We start from the raw sequence: 20772 nt of genomic DNA, 5'->3' as shown, positions 1-20772 counted from the left end.
GCGTGGCGAAGGCGAGATGCACGCAGTGATGGTCGGTTCAGGAAAGTTCGGTGGTGCAGCTGTAGCGGATGTTCCCTCTGGCAGAGAAGACTGAGTCGCACGTGTGTCCGGCTGTGTGGGTCGGTGACGGTGACTAGCTGCTTGAGTCCGATGTTGTCGAAGTTCTCCAGAAGGGACGCGGTGTTCTGGTCATTGTGCTGTCGATGTGGAAGTTGAGGTCTCTGAATAGGATGTAGTCGGCGGATGCAAGCGCCTGGGGTGTGATGAGATCTACGATGGTGTCGGTGAAGTGGGGTCGGACAAGGGGACCCTGCAGACGAGAGTGCAGCGGAGGGTGGTGTGGGGTTGGTTCGGATGTGGAAGTGGAGGTGTTCCATGGTCATCGTCAGGCCGTTGGAGTGCGTGGTCAGCCAGTGTGCGCTTTTGTGAACGATGGCGATAATTATTGAAAAACAATTTAACATCATAATATTGTTACTTTGATATATATTTTAAAAAAGACAATGGGTCTAATTAGAATGTCTGTCGGAAAGCCTCCGACCACTGGTTGGAGGCTTTCCGACCAACATTGTAGGTTTAAAGTCCGACCACCGGCGATCAGAGTTTAAACCAGCAGAGGAATCGGACGCGCTTCTGATGGGCTCAAGGAGCCCATTGGCCAGTTGGAAAGGCCTCATAATCCCTTAAGGAAGGCGTTTCCGCCGTCGGGATTATGATAGCACATTCAGACAGCAGTTCCATGTCGGCCTTTCGGACATGGAACTGCTGTTGGAAAGTGTCTTTGGGGGCCCCTAGCATGGCCGCCTTCCCCCCAGGCCCTCTGCCCCTCTGCATACTGGCCTGGGGGCACCTATGGTGCCCCCCTCAACATCCCTGCACCGTGTGGCAGGCATCATAAGGTGCCTGCCACACGGTGCAGGAATGTTTAACAACTTCCATTTTTCAATGGAACCTTGTGACGCGGGCGGTTTTGGCCCGCCGCACAAACTCCCATTGAAAAATGGAAGTTTGTTGCAACCTGAAGTCGATCGGTTCCCAATTTGCAGCGATGTCGTTCGGAGACAAGTCCGACTGGCATCGTAATAAGGGCCAATATTTCTGTTTTTAGACAATATTTACATCCACAATGTTTTGACTCAATTTTTTTGTCATTTACATTTTAGGTATATGGACACGATATTGTGGTAAACAATATGTTTGACGCAATAATACATCAGTGATCATACTTATAAGATCACTAAGAATAATGTTTGCATTTTCACTGTCTTCTGATGATAGAAGCTTGCCCCAACTGCTTGTACACGTAGGGGAGAGCCACTGTATAACTGAGTAAATCAAATAGCATTGACTCTTTAAAGCATTTTTGAGCTATGGAGTCTGTGACTTCATAGGGCAAAGGTGCCCAGGCTAAATATTGCTTCTTTCTTTGGAAAGTCATTATTTTAAAGCCTTTTCGGAATTATGTTTCTTTATTCACCTTAGCAGAGGATTTATTCGGGCAAATTTATTTTCTGAGTAATTAAATATTAAATCTGAAAAATTAAGAGTCCCAACAAATTGTCCTTAGGTTGTTATCTCCATGATTACAAATGTCAAACTCTTTCTGGAGATCAAGTGAATTGTACTGAATGTGTTTACCTCTAAGACAGCAAGCACAGTATCCAGCTGATCTTCTCTCAGTGTGATGTTGTTGGAAATTTTCCTCAGGGTATGTATAGACTGCAGTCGCACCTCTTCAATCTCGTCGTTGAACATGTCTACCAGGAAATCCAGGCACTTCTCCGCAAAAGATGAGGAAGACTGGGCAAGCATACATAGGGCCTCGACTGCAGCAATGCGCACTTCTAAAGACAGATATAGATAGAAAAAAGTCTAATCTAAAGTTTCAAATAAAGTGAAACACAAATGATTTTTTTTAATAGTATTCTGAATGTAGCCTTCTTCCTGGGGAACCAAAGAAAAGTTAAGATAGAGCAACAATGAGATATAGTTACTGCTTCAAAATAATCATATCTATGCATTGCTTTATCATTTCTTTTAGGTCATATCTTTATTGAATTTTAAAACAAAAAATCCTCTGTATTACTCTTTGTAGTCTTTTCTTAGGTCCCTTTAACTACTCTCAGGTTTCTCTATTTCCCTCATCCATTTAGCATAAGTCAACAGATATACTCAAGCAACATATCAGGGATGTCATGAATTTGAATTTACTAATCTATAATCTGTGGATAATTAGCTACTTATGCTATATATTGATATCGCATATCAGTGTTATAAGCTGCAATTTAGAAGGCTGCCTTAATGAGGTTAGTACTACAGTTTGCAGATGTACATGTATTGCATTTGGTGCCTAGTGTCCAATGTTTGGGGCTTAAATTGAGAAACCGCAAATTTGGTCTTTAACGTTCATCTCCTTCTTGATATGAGAAGTGATTAATATAGCATCTATTGAGGGCTCACCAAGCAGCTCCACAATTTATGTTCCACCCTTTCTTGCAGCTCCCCATCTGAATGTGTGGCGATCGTGAAAGCACTTCTTATTGGATAGAGTTGTGTCTGCGGTTGGGTAAAGAAAGACCTCCAAGTCAATAAGTCACTCTCCTTCTTTTGATATAGGAACCCTGAGATCTCGTACATTGAGAGCTCCGTCTGGCTTTCCAATGTAGCCTGTCACCCTTCAGTTTCATCAATAAACATGTCACACATTCTAGGCAACATGGGTGTGCAATTCCTATCACCAGTTGGCCAGGATATTTTTTTAGTGGTCAAGGACAACACACTTTCATGTTTATTTTGCACAATTGAAAGGTATTGTAGTGTATTGCAACACTTGTATAGAGCTTGCTACACCTATGTGGGACATTTAACTTTTAGAAAGTTATCTTTAACCTGTCTGAAGCAGTTGGACAATAATTTGCATTAGGTCTCCAACAACTGCCCAGCTGTGGTTGACCTCAATTAGGTGTGAATTAAGGTGGGTGGGAAAACTGCTACCTGAACAAAGATAATAGTCTAGGAGTAGGGATGTGTTTTTGCCACGGTCAAGAACACCAGATGGGGTTCGCCCAGTAACTTAATTTACTTCAAAGGAGTCTGTTCTGTCATGAGCAAATGTAAGGAGACACTTGAGAAGCCCCAGATTTCCCCAGTCCCCCGTCAGACTGGCACCAAAGGCAGTGGTAGGAAAGCTACCCTCAGAAACGTTTTGGGGTGACCGCAGATGAGGGAACTGCTTATTACCCTCGACACACCTCTGGCTGGACACACAGGCTCTGCACAAGGAGAAAAGGGTTTCTCTATCCTGGATTTTAAGGTTGAGGGGCACTGTGGGTTTGTTTGCTGGTGAACCCTACAAAGCTTTATCACCCAGCCTTCCTCACAACACTTTCTATACCTGCAGAAGAACAGAAGAGGACTAGACCTTCTGTCTGTGACCAGTGCGGAGCTCTGAAGGACTTGACCTGCTCCCTGTTGTACCCAGCGCAAAAAAAGTGGACTCCAAGAGTCAGTTGGTGAATCCCTGTGTGGCTATAGGGCCACAAAGCTGCAAGAGGCCTTTGCCCTACCACTCTATGCTGCCCAGTTGCAAATGACACATTGACTAGACACTGGTGATGGCCTCCACCTACCCCCTGAGAGTCTCTATGTGGCCCCCCTGAGGTGCCCAGAGGCTTAGAAGTGTACTCCTGTAGTTGCTTGGGTACCATGAAATGGGATTGAATTTCAGATTCGTCCCACTGAAAGATACTCCAGCATCTATGAAAACAAGACAAAGTCCCTTTCTGTTTGAGTCTTAGAAACTTTTTTAAAGCAAAAACCTCAAATGCTCTATAGCCTTGGCAGGACCAACCTGTAGTTTGTATCCAACCTGGCAGGTCGATGGCGGCAGCTAAAATATCAGATCTGGCCACAGGGAGGCTATTTGTTCTTCAAAAATATGACCCAAGTCCCTTTTCTTTTCAGACCTCCAGACTTTCACTGGACAAAATTCTTGTTGTATCTGACCGAGGTTCCATTATGGTCGGCCTCAAATTACACCTAGGTCTTAGCCTACTGGGTCCATAGACTGGTCCTTCATGCTTTTTGGAGCTATTTTTAATTACATCTTTAAGCATTAATATCCCAAGTTACTCTTACTGGATTTTTGTCATTTTTTTTTTTTTTTGCTTATACATTTTCTCTTTATTTAGATATTAGTAGGGGAATTTTATCTTGTTGTGTTTCACTGCAAGACGACCCTGTATTCACTGAGCATGAATGGTCTTGTTGAAAGGTTGAACAGAGTTTTAGTCGAGGGGGTACAGGCTGCTATTGCCAATAAGGTGGAAGTTAAGAAATTTGTCGCAGAAAATATTTGGGCATATCATTCTTCTCACAATGCACTTACTGAGTTTTTCCCTTTTGCCATGCTTAATGGTCTATTTGTGGATTAAGAGGGCGTTACTTGTCCTGGACAAAGCTAAGAGTGTGTAAAGGCTGCTGGTTCAAATTTGAAGGTGGCGATTGTGTCAAACTCAAGGTGCCCTATCAATTTAAAAGAAGGTAAATCTAAGTTTTATAGAGTCTTTAAAATTGTCAGGTTGGGGAAATCTTCTGCCAACCTCAAGAATGATTCATGGAGGAGAAGTGAGCAGATAAGCCAAAGTAAATGTATGTTTGCTAAACCGTGAGGTTACTAATGGTGTTGGTGTAAAAAACTTTGAGGGACTTTCTGAATACTGTAAATGGGGAGGAGATGTGTTGTATTTTCAGTTTTTCTTGTGTTTTGCCATACTTGTTAGTTTGTGTACAAGTATAATAGCAGTGTTTTCATTCAGCCATTTCCCCTTACCCTGTTTCTGTTATGCCTTGTGTTCCTTCCACAAGGCCATGTTTCTGAATTGTTTTTATTCACCTACTCTGGTCAGTTGGAAGTTAACTGCTCTCCTGGGTGGTTTGCTCTCCGTTGCTGGGAACATTTACCGGAGAATAAACTTGTTTTTATTCCACTTGTGCCTCCTTTACCACTTCTAGAGCAACCTACTAAACCCACACAAGTGGGGCAGCGTTTTTATCAGAACAAGCGAGGGGAACATTGGATGGTAAGAATTTTGTGTCTTCCTCTTGATTCCGGAAATTTCTATCACTGAAATGTAAGGAACAAACATAATTGTAGCAAGGTTTGAGGTTTGCAGGGCAATGTGAGTAAGAAAACCTTCTGAGATTCAAGCAAGGCACACCACTGTGGAATCCCCTGGGTGTCTTGTTTTCATATATATCTGTAGTTGGTAGGTTTTCATGCATGGTGGCCCAACACGACCCCAAATACAGCAGCTACCCCATCCCTGATCCCTCCACGTAGAGCTTTATGGCCTTTTGTGTGGTGGTCTCTTGGCCCATCCACATAAGTGGAGTACTACTGTTATAGGGAGAGGTGTGGGAACTGTGGGAGGTGCGAAATGTGTGGCCCGCTACAGATTCTGGAACTTTCCTGCACAGAAATGTGTGGAGAATGTGTGTTTTTAGACAAAGTTTGACGTTTGCAAGGGCTTCTCTAAGCAATTCACCCCACCCTGGATTCCCCCAAGTGTCTAGTTTTCAAAAGTGTGCAGCTTAAAATCCACAGCTACCCACATTGCAAAAAAAAGGATTTGTTTTCATTGCAAAATGCTATGCATCCATATTGCGTCTTGAGCCCTTTCCTGTTGCAGGCACTATGCCTACCCACACAAGTGAGGTACCATTTTTAATCAGAGGACATGTGGGAATATAGAATAGCAGAATAATTGATATTAACAATTGGATTTTTCTGCATTTGTCCCTTCCTAATGTAAGCCAGTGTGTAAGAAAGAAAACATTTTGAAAAGTGCCCTGTGAGTCACATGCTAGCATGGGTACCCACATATTCAGAGAAAAACAACAATAACAAATAACCACTTCTCTTAAACATCATAACTGGTGCCCAGTTCAGAAAAGCATAGCTTTCCTTGATATCCATTTTTCACGCTATATATTTGATCATATGAACTGGTCTATACTCGCTACACATGAAAAAACATTGGAAGGTGCAGCTTAGTTGTTGGCTCGGAGTACTTCAGAATCTTGGACAACCTATGAACCATATGTATCCCCACAACTAGAAGAGTCTAAAGGACGAAATGGTATATTGGTTTTGTAAATTGGCCATCATAACAAAAAGTTACAGATGAAAACGCCTTCACAAATGACCATTTTCCTACTCATTTTCAATTTTTCTTTATTTCAGCACTTAATTTCCTTGAGAAAACCTTGAGGGATATACACAAATGACCCTTTGCTGAATTCAGAATTTTGTTGACTTTTCAGAAATATATAGCATTCCTGATTCATCAATGGGTTTCACACCAGTTTCCACCACAAATTGAAAGTAGGCTAAAAGCAAAATAAAAAGGAATATTAACTACCTCTTTGAAAAAAGCCACAACCGTGGAAAAAAATGCGTTTTTTTGATTCATCTCTGGATGTTCCTGAAAGCTGAGAAGATGGTAACTGTAGCACCGCAAACCTTTTGTTGATTACATTTTTGGGAGAAAAAAACTGGCACTTTTTTTGCAGAGCACTTGTTTCCTATTTTTCCCCAAAACCTCCAAAGTTAGTTCCCTCCAGGAGAATCCACAAACCCTGGGTAACTTTAGAATCCCCAAGATGTCCGAAGAAAATGATGCAAATATTGCTGTGCACACTCTGGATAACCAATTATGGAGCCCTAATTGCAAACTTCCTCAAATAGACAAAAATAATACTTGCAAATCTTGAAGGGGAGAGTAAGGGTGCTAAGCACCCACAGTTAAGGGGTTAAGAACTAGGTAGATCATTTTGAACATGGATATCCCTTCGCTAGGCATCCAACATAGAGAAAACAAGTTGGAAATGATGCCATCAAACGGATGAGCCCCCGGGGCCAGTCGAGCAGCAGCATGAAGAAAAGCTTTTATCAGGGCTAGGTGAGTCTTTTTATTTTTTTAGAGTTTTATTTTTTTTAGAGTTTTATATAGCGCAAACTAGACCCGAAGATATCGGGTATCAGAGTGTCTTACATAGCACCAGTTTTGTTACATGAGGACACATTCATTTTGCTAGGCACGGGGAGATTAAGTGATTTGCCCAGAATCACAGGATGTTGAGCGTCGTTACAGAGACTCGAAGCTGGTTCCCCAGCTTTGACGTTGACCGCTCTAGCCGTAAGGCTACATCCTCTCCCCAATCACACCTAGGATGGAATCTCTAGTGTTCATTTTAGAGAGGACCAAAGCTTGAGTAACTGCTTTCAAGCAGGTAGGAAGAGTTTAATCCCTACTGGAGTTTAATTTGGTAATTTACATTTTCTTGAAGTCATGCTGATATGGTCAGGAAGTTTAGTCTTTCGTCTTCAAGATTTAACATTCTCAGAGATAGCAGAGGAGCAGTTTGGAATGTTAACAGAACCTAGTCATCCTACACTGGGGTGGATTATGATTTTGGTGAGAAGAAACTCTGTCTTTTTGATGTTCAATTTAAGATGGTGCTGTGTCATTTAGGGCTGTATTCTGTCTAGGACTAACACCAGTTGTGAATTGACAGCGGGTGAAGAGACTTTAAAAAACAGCTGAGTATTATCCGTAATTGACGATATATGTCCAAGCTTTTTACGAGTACTCACAACAGTTAAAGTTAAGAGGGAAACAGGGTAGGGGCTAGAACAGAGCCTTTAGGTACTCCTTGGGAGCGTGCTACAGGGTTTCTTCATAAAGCATGTTCCACTTGCAAGCGGTTCTCTAGATATGACTTGAACCACTTCATGATCTTTCCAACAAAGCCCATGTGGTCTTTTAGAGCACAGCAAGTATATCATGGTTGACAGTATCAAGTGCAGCAGAGAAGTCGAGTAGAAGGAATACTTTTCTGGACAACACAAGGATCTGAAATACCATATCTGCTACTGTTAGCACTGATTTCTATGGAAAAAGAAATGGCTAAAAGAGTGCATATTTAAAATGAACACTGAAGGTAAACACCTAAGAATCAGTGGGTGAAGAAGGTAAATATGATTACATTAAAGTTTAGGTCTTACCATACATCTCATCCTCTAGGCCATGCACAAACGCCCCACACGCTCCTGACTCTATTAGGTTCACTGCACCAGTGTCTATTTCTTCTTTGGGGGCATCATCTCCCCACTTTCTTCCAGTTGAGAATTCGCCAGAGTGGTACAGCTCTTTTGCTCGCTCATGAGCAGTGCGTTTCCTCTGTGTAAAAATTAAAAATGTAACTTACTCTCAATTTCTGTATTTCTCTAATCTCTATACTCTCGTTCTTGTGCTTACTTTGTGTACCATGCAGAAATAGGTTTTTTCAATAAGCCTTTGCATTGAAAGAAATAAAACTGAAAAATTGTTAACTATTGTCTAGAAAACCTGAAGCAAAGCAGCCTGCAGAGAGGGCACTGTACATAATAAATCTCTGAATAAGCTTCAAAGGTATGACGTTACTGAGTACCAGACATATACACTGTGTTCATCTAGTACTAGTTTGAAAAATAATGTTGAAATTGAAAATCTTTATATTACCCTCAGATCCGACATCAGTTTCTTGTCCAGTGTCTGTTCTAGGAAGTGTGAACTAACCTGCAACATGGATCCCTGTAACCAAGCCAAAATAAACCAGAATGAAAAATGCATGACATGCTAAATAATCGGAAAGTTAAAATCTTCAAACACAAAAGAGATCTTTAAAGATTTTGTCCTTTTAAAAAAAATATGGAGGGTTATGAATGAATTTGATAAATATACCCACCATAATAGACTACAACTGAAGGTAATTACATTTTTTTTGTACTCTTAATAATTGATCCATGAACAAAGTAGCTAAACAAATTGTCAATTCCCCAAAAATGTGAAAAATATTTTTGATTATGTTCGGATTCTGCATGAGGTGATGTATGATCTTTTCCTAAATTTCACAATTAAAAAGAAACTATTTATCAAATTGATTAATCTGCATACAAGACATAAGTTTTTCCCTGATATGCGTTAAACGACCTGAATGAGATTCAGAATGCAAGACTTCATCATAATTAATTCTAGACCAATACATAGAGACTCAGATTTTAGTGGGGAAAACTAACTGGTCTATAAAGAAATATTTCTGCACATCTATGAACAGGGACTGAAGTGGGTGGAACACTGAGTTGGCATGCCGTATGAGTATTTCCACACTAGAAATGGTTAGACGCCTGCTCCTGACAAGGGCAGGAGAAGAATTATTTCCAGGTTGGGGGAATAAAGGAGTGCATATAAGTGAATTTGCAATAGCTCCTCAGATTTGTTCATAGGCCAATATAACACAAATACACAGGTTATGGCATAAGTTGTAAGCTCATCCTAGGGTCTCTTGACATTGAAAAAAATATTTCTTGTTACCCAACTAAGTGGTATTGATTTTATCGACCTCAGATGGATGAAAACTTGAGTTGACCTGCCAGCTTGCAAACCTGTGGCCATGTATATTTTTGCTTTCAAAATTGGAATTCATAAAAATATTCCCAGGGTACAGTTTCTTAAATCTGTATCAATTCAAGGACATGCATCTGTGGGTGAACTTTTATGTCTTACTTTAAGAATTGGGCCCCCTGACTTATTTTAATGTTGCTCATTACGTTTTTACACTGATTGTCCTTTAATATCTTTTTAAGTAATGGTATGCTTCCAACACATTTACTAAAACATGCCTCATAGAAAGTTACACAACAGTTTAGCAAAACGCTTTATTCAAATTGATATTTGTTTTTATGTGGACATTTTATTTTGAAAGCAAAAATATCAAAATCTTGTTTTTAGGCTTCAGTCTATAACCAGGGAGAATCCTGTGATAACTGTTAAGTAGCCTCATGTTGTCAAAAACTGCAAACATGTACATATTTTTGAACTGGAACCACCCCCAGTGATGCTTGCTGCATTTCCTTTCAGTACTGGCCCTGATAAGGCTTTGCTTTAATGAATCACGTATGAAAGCTTGAACCATTTACATACATACATATATATACATACACACATATATATATATATATACACATACATATATACACACACACACACACACACACACACACACACACACACACATACATACAGATATTGCTTTAGTGGCAAGCAATCCTTCACAAATCAATACTGTAAATTGGCAGCCAAAGGATTTGTGCTTCAGAAGGACGGACCTACTTGTCCTTTGGACAAAGTAAACAAGGAAACTTGCTGCCCTTGTCCCCAAACAATATGTGCTGGGCGTCGGACGATAGGAATTCCATAGCCCTGATGGCCATCGGGTGCACCACTTACCTACGTTCCATAGACAATGGTTTTAAAACAAGTGTTTCATGGCTCCTCCAAATGCGAACCATGGTATACCAACTGGTTTCATATTCATTGCAATCCGAGTCTACTTTTTTACCAGCTCATATTGAAAAATCTCAATCCTTAAGGGAACTGAAAATATACTCATGCTGGACTTTCCACAAGTAAAACTGGAAAAGATGCCATCCATATTAAATCAATATATTTTGGGGGGAGAAACAGACAGTGGCAGTGATAGTGGTTTTTAGGAAGTCCTTAAACCAAAATCACAAAATATAGATTTCTGGGTCTTATTTATTTTTAAAGCATTTTACTTTGGGATAGCAAATGTAATGTCAATAGGCAAATATCTCAGCATTTTACAGTGGCTTGGGCAAACAATGTTTGAAAGCCCTGAATTTCGTATATGGCCCAAAAATACTGATGATGCGATTGTCATGAAGAGGAAAGGGTGGGTGCACTGAGTGAAATCGTTTGGTTGAGTTTTGTGGGAAGCGGGGGCGGCCCTCCATAAAGAAAGCAACAATGTACTATTACACTTTTAGAATGTTTAGCATAACTGCTTGTAAAGGGAGAAAGGGAAGGGCAAGAAGCCTTAAAAGGGGTATCAGTTACAATATGTTAAATCTGAGGGTTCTGCACAAGATAAGTAAGTTTATGACGACAGAGCAATCTGAGCTGGTGATGATGTCTGTGGTTTGAGGTGTTCATAATACTATGCTTGCTAGAAATTTATAAACATTAATAATAAAACCATCTTAACTATTCATTTAACTATGAATATTTGATATCAACCTTTTGACATATTTTAGGCATGGATTTACAATAAGTAAATGTAGTTATCTACTTCTGTGGAAGGGTGGTTGAAAAGAATTAAGCAAAAAAAAAAAACTCCAGTCATTCCAAATTATTTAACACAGAATTTAACACAAATTATCAAAATTGTAGTAGAAGTATAAATGTTTCAAATCAGACAAGAAGCGCTTTTGGTGTTCATCTTTGGATCATTTCAATACATGCAGAAATACTGGTGAAAATAAACACCTTAATCAACTGTAAAAAGATACATCATAAGTTTGACAATTGAATGTAATAGTATGAAAAGAAACAACAAAAACATTTAAAAAAATATTGAAGATTTACGGTATATCTGCAATATTAAAGTTTACCTCACCATGATTATCTGGTTTCATCAATCCTTTGGAAGCGTGAAACACATCAGTCTGTGAATATGTGAAGTAAAAGGAGTATTTTTTATTCCTATGTTTGTCCTCTTCTACCAGGATCAGTACTGTAAAGACCGTGCTCTGCTTAAGTCGGGTTAAATACGTCATGTGCAAATAGTTCTTGACCCTGCTTAAAGAGGGCATTACTAGATATAGTTTTAACCAACAGGGAGGCTCTATCCCTTTCTTTGTCTGTCAGCGACTCCTCCGTGAGTAGAGACTATCTTTTGAATACTGTATGAGTTCTGTCATCGTTATCCTGTCTGAGGGCTTTATATAGATTGGCCCCAAGAAGTCTTCATCCCACCCCCCCAAAATGCTAACAGAGTCATCATGGTCTTCGTTTTCTCTGGGGCATGTGGGAACGTGTGCCACAATTATATACACTATATGAGGCAGTTTTGCATATTGTAGAAATTGCCCCAATCCCGTTCCGAAGTGCTCGTAAGCTCCTGTGTGTGTTCTGAAAAAACCTATTTGGGGACTGGCCCGAGTATTGTACATTCCCCAGTTATCCACCCTTTCACTAACATTTCATGTGCTATTTCTTCTGAACTGTTTAATACACCATAAAGGCATATCCGGTGCAAACCGGCGCTTTCAGTACAGTTTACACCCCACCCCCCAGTTCGAGCATACATTACATGGGGGTGGGTGGGGGTGTTTTTGTAATTATTTATTTCAGCTTGTATGCCATAAAAGTGTTCATCACAATAGAGTAATAAATACAATAGTAATAAATAAACACAGTCCTACTCAACATAAAGTTAATAATAATACAGTGAAAATCCAAATGAAAAGTTATTAGATAAAATACATGCAAATAATAATTAAAACATCCTGCAGAAGACCTAGAACAATCATACTCAGGGGCAATAATCATAATAGTCCAATCAGTTTTCAATTATATGATAAATCTAGACAGTGACAAAATCATTTTCTAGGGAGACCGACCAGTTAATCTAGACCTAGTACTTTTAAATTAAAATTAATTCTGGGAATGTCCAAGTAGGGAGCTCGTTCATTCTCAATTTCCATGCCCACAACAGGACTCGAGAGACCGCAAAGATAATGTTTTCACTCGTATCACTTTTCAAAATGTTACATATCTTTTGCAAGTTTTCTAACCCCGAGCAGCTGGCATAATGCAACTTCCCACTTTAAGCGAGGCCTGCCATATTTAGGACCAAAAAAAGGAAGTGGGCTTCCATCTCATTATGCAATAGACAGTGTGGGCAATCATTATTTTGCTGACCTGCTTTCCCCCATTTTGCTGTAACAGAGTTCAACGGTAGAATAACCCAATCTGAATTTTACATACAAGTGTTTAGACCGGGGTGCGTGAATTCTATCCAGATATTGTTCGTACTTGGGGGAACACTTGTGATTAAGAAATTGCCCCGTTATGCTTCCCACTGCCTGGTCTTTCCAGATAAGCATTTGCACAAATTCCTAATAAGCTTGCTTTACATCCTGGGTAACATCCTTGGCTACTTTCAATAGAGAGTCCCATATCTCCTCCAATTTAATCATCTGGCACAGATTCTTAACATGTCTGAGGAATATCCTGAGAAATTAGTTCTGTCAAAGCATCCCTATATGAACTCAATTCCTTCAAAGTCCACGGGCGTAGTCAGTAAAGTAATGGTTTTATAAAAGTTACATGGTGGATGTATTTAAGGGCCATGTTAAATCTGAGCAGTATGAGCGGGTTACTTGTGGCCAATTTGAACAAAGGCCTAATGAATTTGTTTTCAGTCATCGTAAGCATGTAGCAATTAGTAAATCCCAAAGCTCAGTGCCATATGTTGCCGCTACAGCTTTGTACACACTGAGAGCTGGTAAAATAGACCTTCCCATAGAGGCCATATATTCTCTACCAATTGCTGACGCTCTTTGGTGGAGGGTAGCTCTACTTTTTTCAATTTGTGGGGCCCATGCCAGGTTTTCCGCCACCCTTACACTCAATGGAAATTCCCCCAAAAGCCATTCTTCCCCAAAATGCCTTATGTGGGTTTAACACCATATACTTAGATTTGGAAGGATTTATTTTCTAACTTCTGCTCATGCAGAAGGCTGCGAAAGAATCCAACTCTGACTGACGGCCCGTCGGGGTTCTTGAAATTAGGAGGGAATCATCTGCAAACAGTAACATTGGCACGGGGACACCAGTTAATTTAGGGGCATCATGTTTACATTGTGCTAGAGAGTCAACCGCACCGTTAATATAGAGGCTAAACAGGGAGGGAGCCAGCACACATCCTTTTCTAACCCCTCGCTTTATTGGAATCGGAGTTGTGAGGACCCCCCCACCTTATTCCACCTCACTCTAGCGTATGTGTTAGAATGTATAAATCTCAAAATCTTGAGGAGATCATCTTGGAGACCATAGGATTCCAAAACCCTCCACAGTTCGTCCCTCGAAACCAAATCAAATGCTGCCCTCAAATCAATGAAGGTGACATAGAGATAGTCCCGCCTAAGAGTTTTTATGTATCCTCAACACTATGTTTTAAACCGAAAAACTTGATCCAGTGTGCTAACCCCTTTTTTGAACCATGCTTGGGAATCATCAAGAATACAATGTTCGGAGATCCAAGATTGAAGCCTTGCCAAAACTTGCCTGCCAAAAATCTTTTGGCGGATGTCAATTAGGCTTATTGGTCTATAACTGGCCGGTGAATCTCTACTCCCCTTCTAATTTGCTGGCACTATCACAGTGCCACGCCATATAGAGGGTATTCCATCCCCCCTCATGACAGCCTTGCTTAGGGCATTAAGGTACGATATCAAGATGTTAGGGTGAGATAAATACAGGTCCCCGGGAATAAAGCCCAGGCTGGAGACCTTTACTTTTATCAATTGATTTCAAGCCTGGGCCGTTTCCTCTAACCTAAAACTGAAGAGCTCTCTTCTGAGGTCCCCCCGACTTTATCTAAGTGGGAAGAAACAGATTTAACGTCTTAGTGAATTTGTGACTGCACCTTATCACAGGACCATTCCATATAGAGCACCTCAAAGTGATTTGCCCACGTCTCAGGCTAGATTACTGGATCAAGATGACTACCAGCAGTCAATGTGCCGTCAGCCACCAGGTTCCAAAAGAGCTTAGTGTTTTTCTCAAGCAAGGCTTCAGTTACGGCCACCCATTGCTCAGCCTCCCATTCCTTTTTGGCTTCCCTTAATGTTACTTTATGAATCCCCCTTGCTGCTCTTATTTTGAAACCATTCCCATTCTTTATTGCTACTAAGAGTTTTTAGCAATTTGACAGGATTTTGAATACCATCTATGCGTTTTTATAAATCTACTCCCCCTCCGCCTCACTTCCATGAAAAGAGGCCTCAATTCCTTCATCAATTTTCAGTGTAGTGCAACAAAGTTAACCTTTAATAGATCACAACACTCCACCGAGGCCATTTTCTCTAACGAAAAATTATAAATTGGGCTTGATCCTTATTTGCCACCGCTGACCATTTGACATTTCTTTTATTATTTGTTACCTCAGTATTATTTGTTGTTATTCTAGGGGCCAAACTATTACATTTAAACAGACAGAAATGAAAATCAGTACTTAACGCTTGATGATCACTATCAGCTCTCACCACCACTGCCATATCCAGGCGAAAAGGCCAGAATGCTTGATCCAAGAATATGTAGTCTAACTTACCGATGAATATTCCGCTTTTAAAAGTGGGTAGAGCCGGGGTGTCATACCTGGTGTTCCCATTCACTAATCTTAGACCTAAAGTCACAGCCAGCTCCTCTAATTGGGCTGCCACTCCTGTGGTTTTCCTCATCTCACCCCGGACAGCCCTCGACCTGACCATACGCCCAACTCAATGGCAGGGCAACAGCAAGTCCCTCAGATCATATGAAATATGGGTATTGCAGTTCCCTGCCATCATCACTTGAGCACTCCTATTCAGTAGGGTTAATACATCTATTATGTGCTCCACTGTTACTGATTGAGTGATTGTAGGAACAGATCTTAATTAAATATTCACAATAGATAGGTACTCTGTCCATGCATGACTTGCAATTTTAAGATCAACAACCAATACAGCTCTACTCTTTGTTGGAAGAACCTTAACAGCTGGAAATAAATCTGCTTCAGCCAGATTACCAAACCACCTGAGGCTCACCCCGTAGGTGAAGACGCTGCATGCACAATGAATGCCAGAAAACCAGGCCTAAATACGGATTAAGTTACCCAAGATTCTTGTAATAAAATAATAGGGTGTTGATCTATAAAAGTACACCAGTCAGGATCGCTAAGTTTCACTCTGATACCAGCCACGTTCCTTTAGAGTAACTTGATTGTATCCCCCTCTGGCACTCTACTCCCAAATATATACTCAGAGTTACTACTCATCTGTTCCACTTCTTTTACCATATATTCCTGAGAGCCCCCTTGATTAGTAGGTATTACCTCCTCCACCTCCCTCCCAAGAGGGCATAAGTGAGGTGAGTTTGCTGAGTTATCGGCAGTAAAGACCTTGACACCAAGCATATCTGCCAGGGTTCCTTGCAGTCAATCAACCTCCGATAGAACATCTGGAGATTTGTATTTGTTTGATAGGGGGATGATGATGTTTCATATCTTTTTGTGTAGTTCCACTCATATTTTCTGGATGCGTATTTGGAATGTTTTGCTTAACCCTTAATAGTGATGCTATAGGGGGCCTAAGTCTATGTTGAAGGGATACAAGTCCCTCCACAAGGTCACGATTCGCTAGGTTCAGCCCAACACAATCCTAGTGAAGATCGGAGCCACTAATATGAGTAGCATATCATATGTCTTCCCTTATTATAGATCTACATCCTCTGATTTCCTTAATCCAAAGTATGGTCTTATTAATAAGCAAATATTGCAGTTCGCTAGTGCCCTGTGTCAGTTTTGGGACATTTATTAAATAGATGTCATGTTGTTTAACCATCAAGTTGGAGGTCTCAGGCCTTCTGTATTGTACTCCGTCCCACTAAACCACTTTGCCTTTGAATGGTGGTTGATTTTTGCCCCCTCAACATATTAGAATTAGTTTTAGAAGTTCTCTCTTTCCCTGCTTCAGCCATCCTAGTCACAGGCTGAGCTGTTCTACCTGGGGCAATAGCTCCTTGTACACACCTGTGATCCTTACAGTACCTACCACCTTGATGCGAGGACTGTCCTGAAGGAGCTGGCAGATTAATGGCACCCTCAGCCGAGGTATTTATATTTGCTACCAGAGTTGCTCAGCTAACTAGTTTCTCATTCAAAACTTTATCTAACCTGCTCATAAACTCACGCAAACTCTTACAATTTCAAGCCTTAGGTGGCTTAACGGTAAGCTGACTTAGATTCTCTCTCCTTTACGCATTCTGGCACGGGCCCATGTTTGATAGTATCTTTATACTGTTCATCTTCAGAAGGCCCTAACACAGCAAAGTGGTTTGAGCATTTAATATCGATTATTAGGGAAGGGGAAGTACTTTCCTGATCGTTTTGGAGGTCTATCGAGGGTGCCTCTGCTAAAAGCTCTATACCCAGAAGAGTTTTAGGTTGATTTTCTCTAATTTCTTCAGTTGGAACATTTCTCTTTTCCAACTTTTAGAAGTAAGATTTAATAACTTTTGCTGTTACAGGGGGGGCGGGGGGGGGGGTGGAGCTAGCCGAAACCGGAGATGGCCGCGCATTGAGCGAGCTCTGCGAGCCATCTCTTCTATTCATCAACTATCCTGCCTCCATGCCGGATTAGGAACTCCTTAATCACGGCAGGGGACGACTTGTGGCAGCAGCAACGTCTGTGGTGAATTTCATCGAGATCGGTGCACTGTAGACTCCGGGACTCGCTGAGGCCTGCATACGGGCTCTGCGCGCTGATCCGTCTTGCTGCCTCCCCCGCCTTCACCTGCCTGGGAGCTGCTGGTTCCGAGCTGTGCTGCGTCCCAGACCGTGCAGGAGTGCCCGGTGGGACTATAACTTGCGGACCTGTCCTCGATCCCTGGAGCGGCTTGTGGTGAGCCGGGGACACAGTCGGCAGTGATTCTGCCCGAGTGCGCGACTCAGCGCACCCGTGAGAGCGGCGGCCCTTGTCAGATGAGCTGTGGGCCTTGATCGAAGGCCGAATATTGCGGTGCAGGACTGGACAGCTTGGCCTCGTGGTGTGCTGTGTGGGCCACGCCACTGGCGGAACTGGAGGAGGCTTCCATTCATAGCGGGATCGCAGAGGTGGGGTGCAGTGGCTGCTTTGGGTGGCGCGCGGCAGGGCTGTTACACCGCTGGCTCTGCTGTTGCTGTCCCAGGGCGCCCTGAGGCCAGCCTCCGGTGCTCACCGGGCCCTGGATTTTGTAACGTGGTGGAGCGCTGGGGCAGAGCCTGCTGTAAGGCGTTCACTGGCGATTAAAGGTGGTGCCCCATAGACTCTGTGGGAGTGAAGCGACTTGAACTGGAGGCCTTCTGGCGGTGGGTGGACTCCTGCCTCATGCACTGCGCTAACTCTGACACTGCTGCCTGCGGGGCATTATCCCTACTTGGCACAAGGGTTCCTGGCCCATTGTATTGTGCTTGCTTGACTTTGCTACCTACGAGGCACTTCCTCCGTCTGCTGTGGTGCATGGACTCCCGGTTCATTCTATCGCGCTTATCCTGACATTGCTGCCCGTGAGGCATTTTCTTCACCTACGGTCGGCCCCTACGTCTTGGGCGCTTGGACCACGACACCTGGGGGACTACAGTGTGGGGCCCTAGTGGACTCTGCACCTAAGGCGCATTGAAGAGGAGACTGCGGGTGATCTAAAACAGATCCTTGCGGCAATGCAGAAAAGTCTACAGAAAAGCCTCTCCACCATCAACGGCAAGATTGACACTCTCGCATATCGGATGGATAGGATGTCAAAATACCTCGACAAACGTGGCGAACGCATTGACATGACTGAAAGGAGAGTCACTGAAGTGGATGAGGCGCAGACGGAGGTCAGTGCAACACAAAAACAGTTTGCTAAGACGCTAGCCGCCCTGCAGGAGAAGGCAAAGGACTTGGAGGCGAGGTCCAGGAGAGGTAATTTACGCATCACGGGGCTGCCGGAAACGACCTCGAATGCCAACATTGAGGTGTTTACTAAAAAATTGTTGGTCACACTCCTGGGTCGAGAGATATTCTCGGAAATGTTCGTTGTGGAACGAGCACACCGCTCGCTGAGCCCCAGGTCTCCTCCGGGGGCACCGGCGCGACCAGTAATCGCTAAACTCCTAATTTACAGGGACAAGGACGCTGCACTGAGGCAAGCAAGAGCAAAAGGTACCCTCCAATTCGAAGGTTCCACGATCTCCCTGTTCCCAGACTTCACGATGAAGGTGCAGGAGGCCAGGCGCCAATTCGCTCCTCTGAAAAGGCGACTACATGACCAAAAGACCCAGGCAACCAAGACCGCTGGATCATGTTTTGGCCTCCTGCGGTCAACCCGAAAAATTCTCCCTCTCCTTCCTCCAATATCCAGGAAACTGCTGGTTCAAGGGCTCATCCTAGCCAGACTCGACTATAGCAACGCCGTCTACCTCGGTGCACCGGAGTTTACCTTAGCCAAACTCCAACGGGCACAAAACGCCGCGGCAAGGATTATAATGGACCTCCCCCCCAGAGCCTCTGCCAAATCAGCCCTCAAGGCCCTGCACTGGCTCCCTGTCCGCCAACGAGTTGAGTTTAAGGCAATGTGCACCAGTCACAAACTCATTAATGGTGCCGGCCCTGCCGCCCTGAAAGACCTTGTCGCCCCCTACAAAGCCCCTAGGGCACTGCGCTCGGACGACGAGCATTTGGCCATCGTCCCTAAATTTAAGAAGGCTCGGACCGGTGGCCGTCGCTTTTCGGTCAAAGCCTCCTCAGGCTGGAACGCACTGCCTCGCCACTTGCGTCTGGAACCCTGCCACGCCCTCTTCCGGAAAAAACTAAAAACTTTCTTATTCCCCAAATAATCTTCCGGTCCCCCCTCCTCTTGGGATATCACAGCTCTATAGCGCGGGGATGCCTCCGGGTCACCAGGCGCTTTATAAATTTATAAATAAATAAATAAATAAATAAATAAAACATTGAGTACGCAATGCTTTATCCTGCTAGACTGAGAGTCAAGTTAAATGGGCATTCCAGAATTTTCCTAGACCCCAAATGACTCTAGAAGGCACTGAAAGACCTTCCTAAAACAGCTGGACGTAGTCAGGACTTCGAGGGGATGGGTGAGGCGGCCGGTGGTGCTGCAGGAGATGAGGATTAAAGTGTCCACCGCCGTGTTCCACTGGAGTGAGACTCACTGTGAGGCTTGAACTGACACTGTCCTCTCCCCCTCCCCCTTCTGACCACATTGATCCGTGATTCTAGCCCAGAGTCTCTGTTTCTGCTCTATGCTGTTCATGAATCAAGTGTACCGCAAGTATTGTTTAGTATCTCATGTTATTAGGCGTGACTGGGATTGGTTTGACTTTCTTGACTATGTACTAATGGTTGACTTCACATCCTGAATGTAAGGGCGGGAGGTGAAGTGCTGTCGCAGCCGAACAACCAGTTTTGTTATTGTTAAGCATGGAGGCAACGGATTAGCTTTTGATGACAGTATTATGATTTCTACTTTGCAAGTTTTTTCCTTTTGTTTTGTGCGGTAGAAGGTAACATCTGCCCTCGTTTGTTACTCACCGTAATAGTCTAGCCGAAGCATGGGTTTTATTGGGGAGGGTGGGGGGCAGGAGAGTGTCGACAATGCTAAGTTGAGGATGCCATAGCAGAGCTCAACATGGTTGATCCTTGGCACTCCAGAAATAGTGGCCGGGGGGATTCACTCACTATTCTGCCCCGCATAATCTGTATACCAGGATCGATTACTGGTTTGTCTCCTGTTCCCTGGCTGCCGCTATCCGTGGCTGTGAGGTTCACCCACGCTCACATTCAGACCATTCCCCAGTTCAATTATAGTTTAACACCCCATTGAAAAGGCCAGCTCCTTTCACCTGGCGGTTCCCGCCTTATGCCTTGCTAGATAATGCGTTCAGAGCGGAAATGGCAGAAGCCATTGAGGTCTTCTTTGACACTAATATAGGCTTGGTTCCTCTATTTACCACAACATGGGGAAGCCTTTATTTTTTTATAGAGCGCGAAATTCATCCCATTGGGATATCACGGCGCTAATGTAGCTGGTGGTCAGTTGAGTGGGTCCAATTAAGGTCAGTGGCAGC

At 42.9% G+C, this 20772-nt stretch overlaps 1 protein-coding gene across 1 annotated transcript in view; it reads right to left on the bottom strand.

The window, feature by feature from the left end:
- Positions 1-20772, bottom strand: part of INTS4 (integrator complex subunit 4) — a 347032-nt gene that overhangs the window by 171550 nt on the left and 154710 nt on the right. Inside the window, exons 9-11 of the mRNA XM_085623249.1 lie at positions 8565-8636; positions 8069-8243; positions 1639-1844 (exon numbers count right to left, since the gene is read on the bottom strand). Of these exons, the coding sequence (XP_085479375.1) occupies positions 1639-1844; positions 8069-8243; positions 8565-8636 (453 nt within the window). The remainder of the gene's footprint in view (positions 1-1638; positions 1845-8068; positions 8244-8564; positions 8637-20772) is intronic.

The sequence above is a fragment of the Triturus cristatus genome, chromosome 8 (assembly GCF_964204655.1).
Source record: "Triturus cristatus chromosome 8, aTriCri1.1, whole genome shotgun sequence".
NCBI classification, from domain to species: domain Eukaryota; kingdom Metazoa; phylum Chordata; class Amphibia; order Caudata; family Salamandridae; genus Triturus; species Triturus cristatus.
The sequence above is the reverse complement of the archived record's forward strand: the minus strand, read 5'-3'. Positions and strand labels throughout refer to the sequence as shown.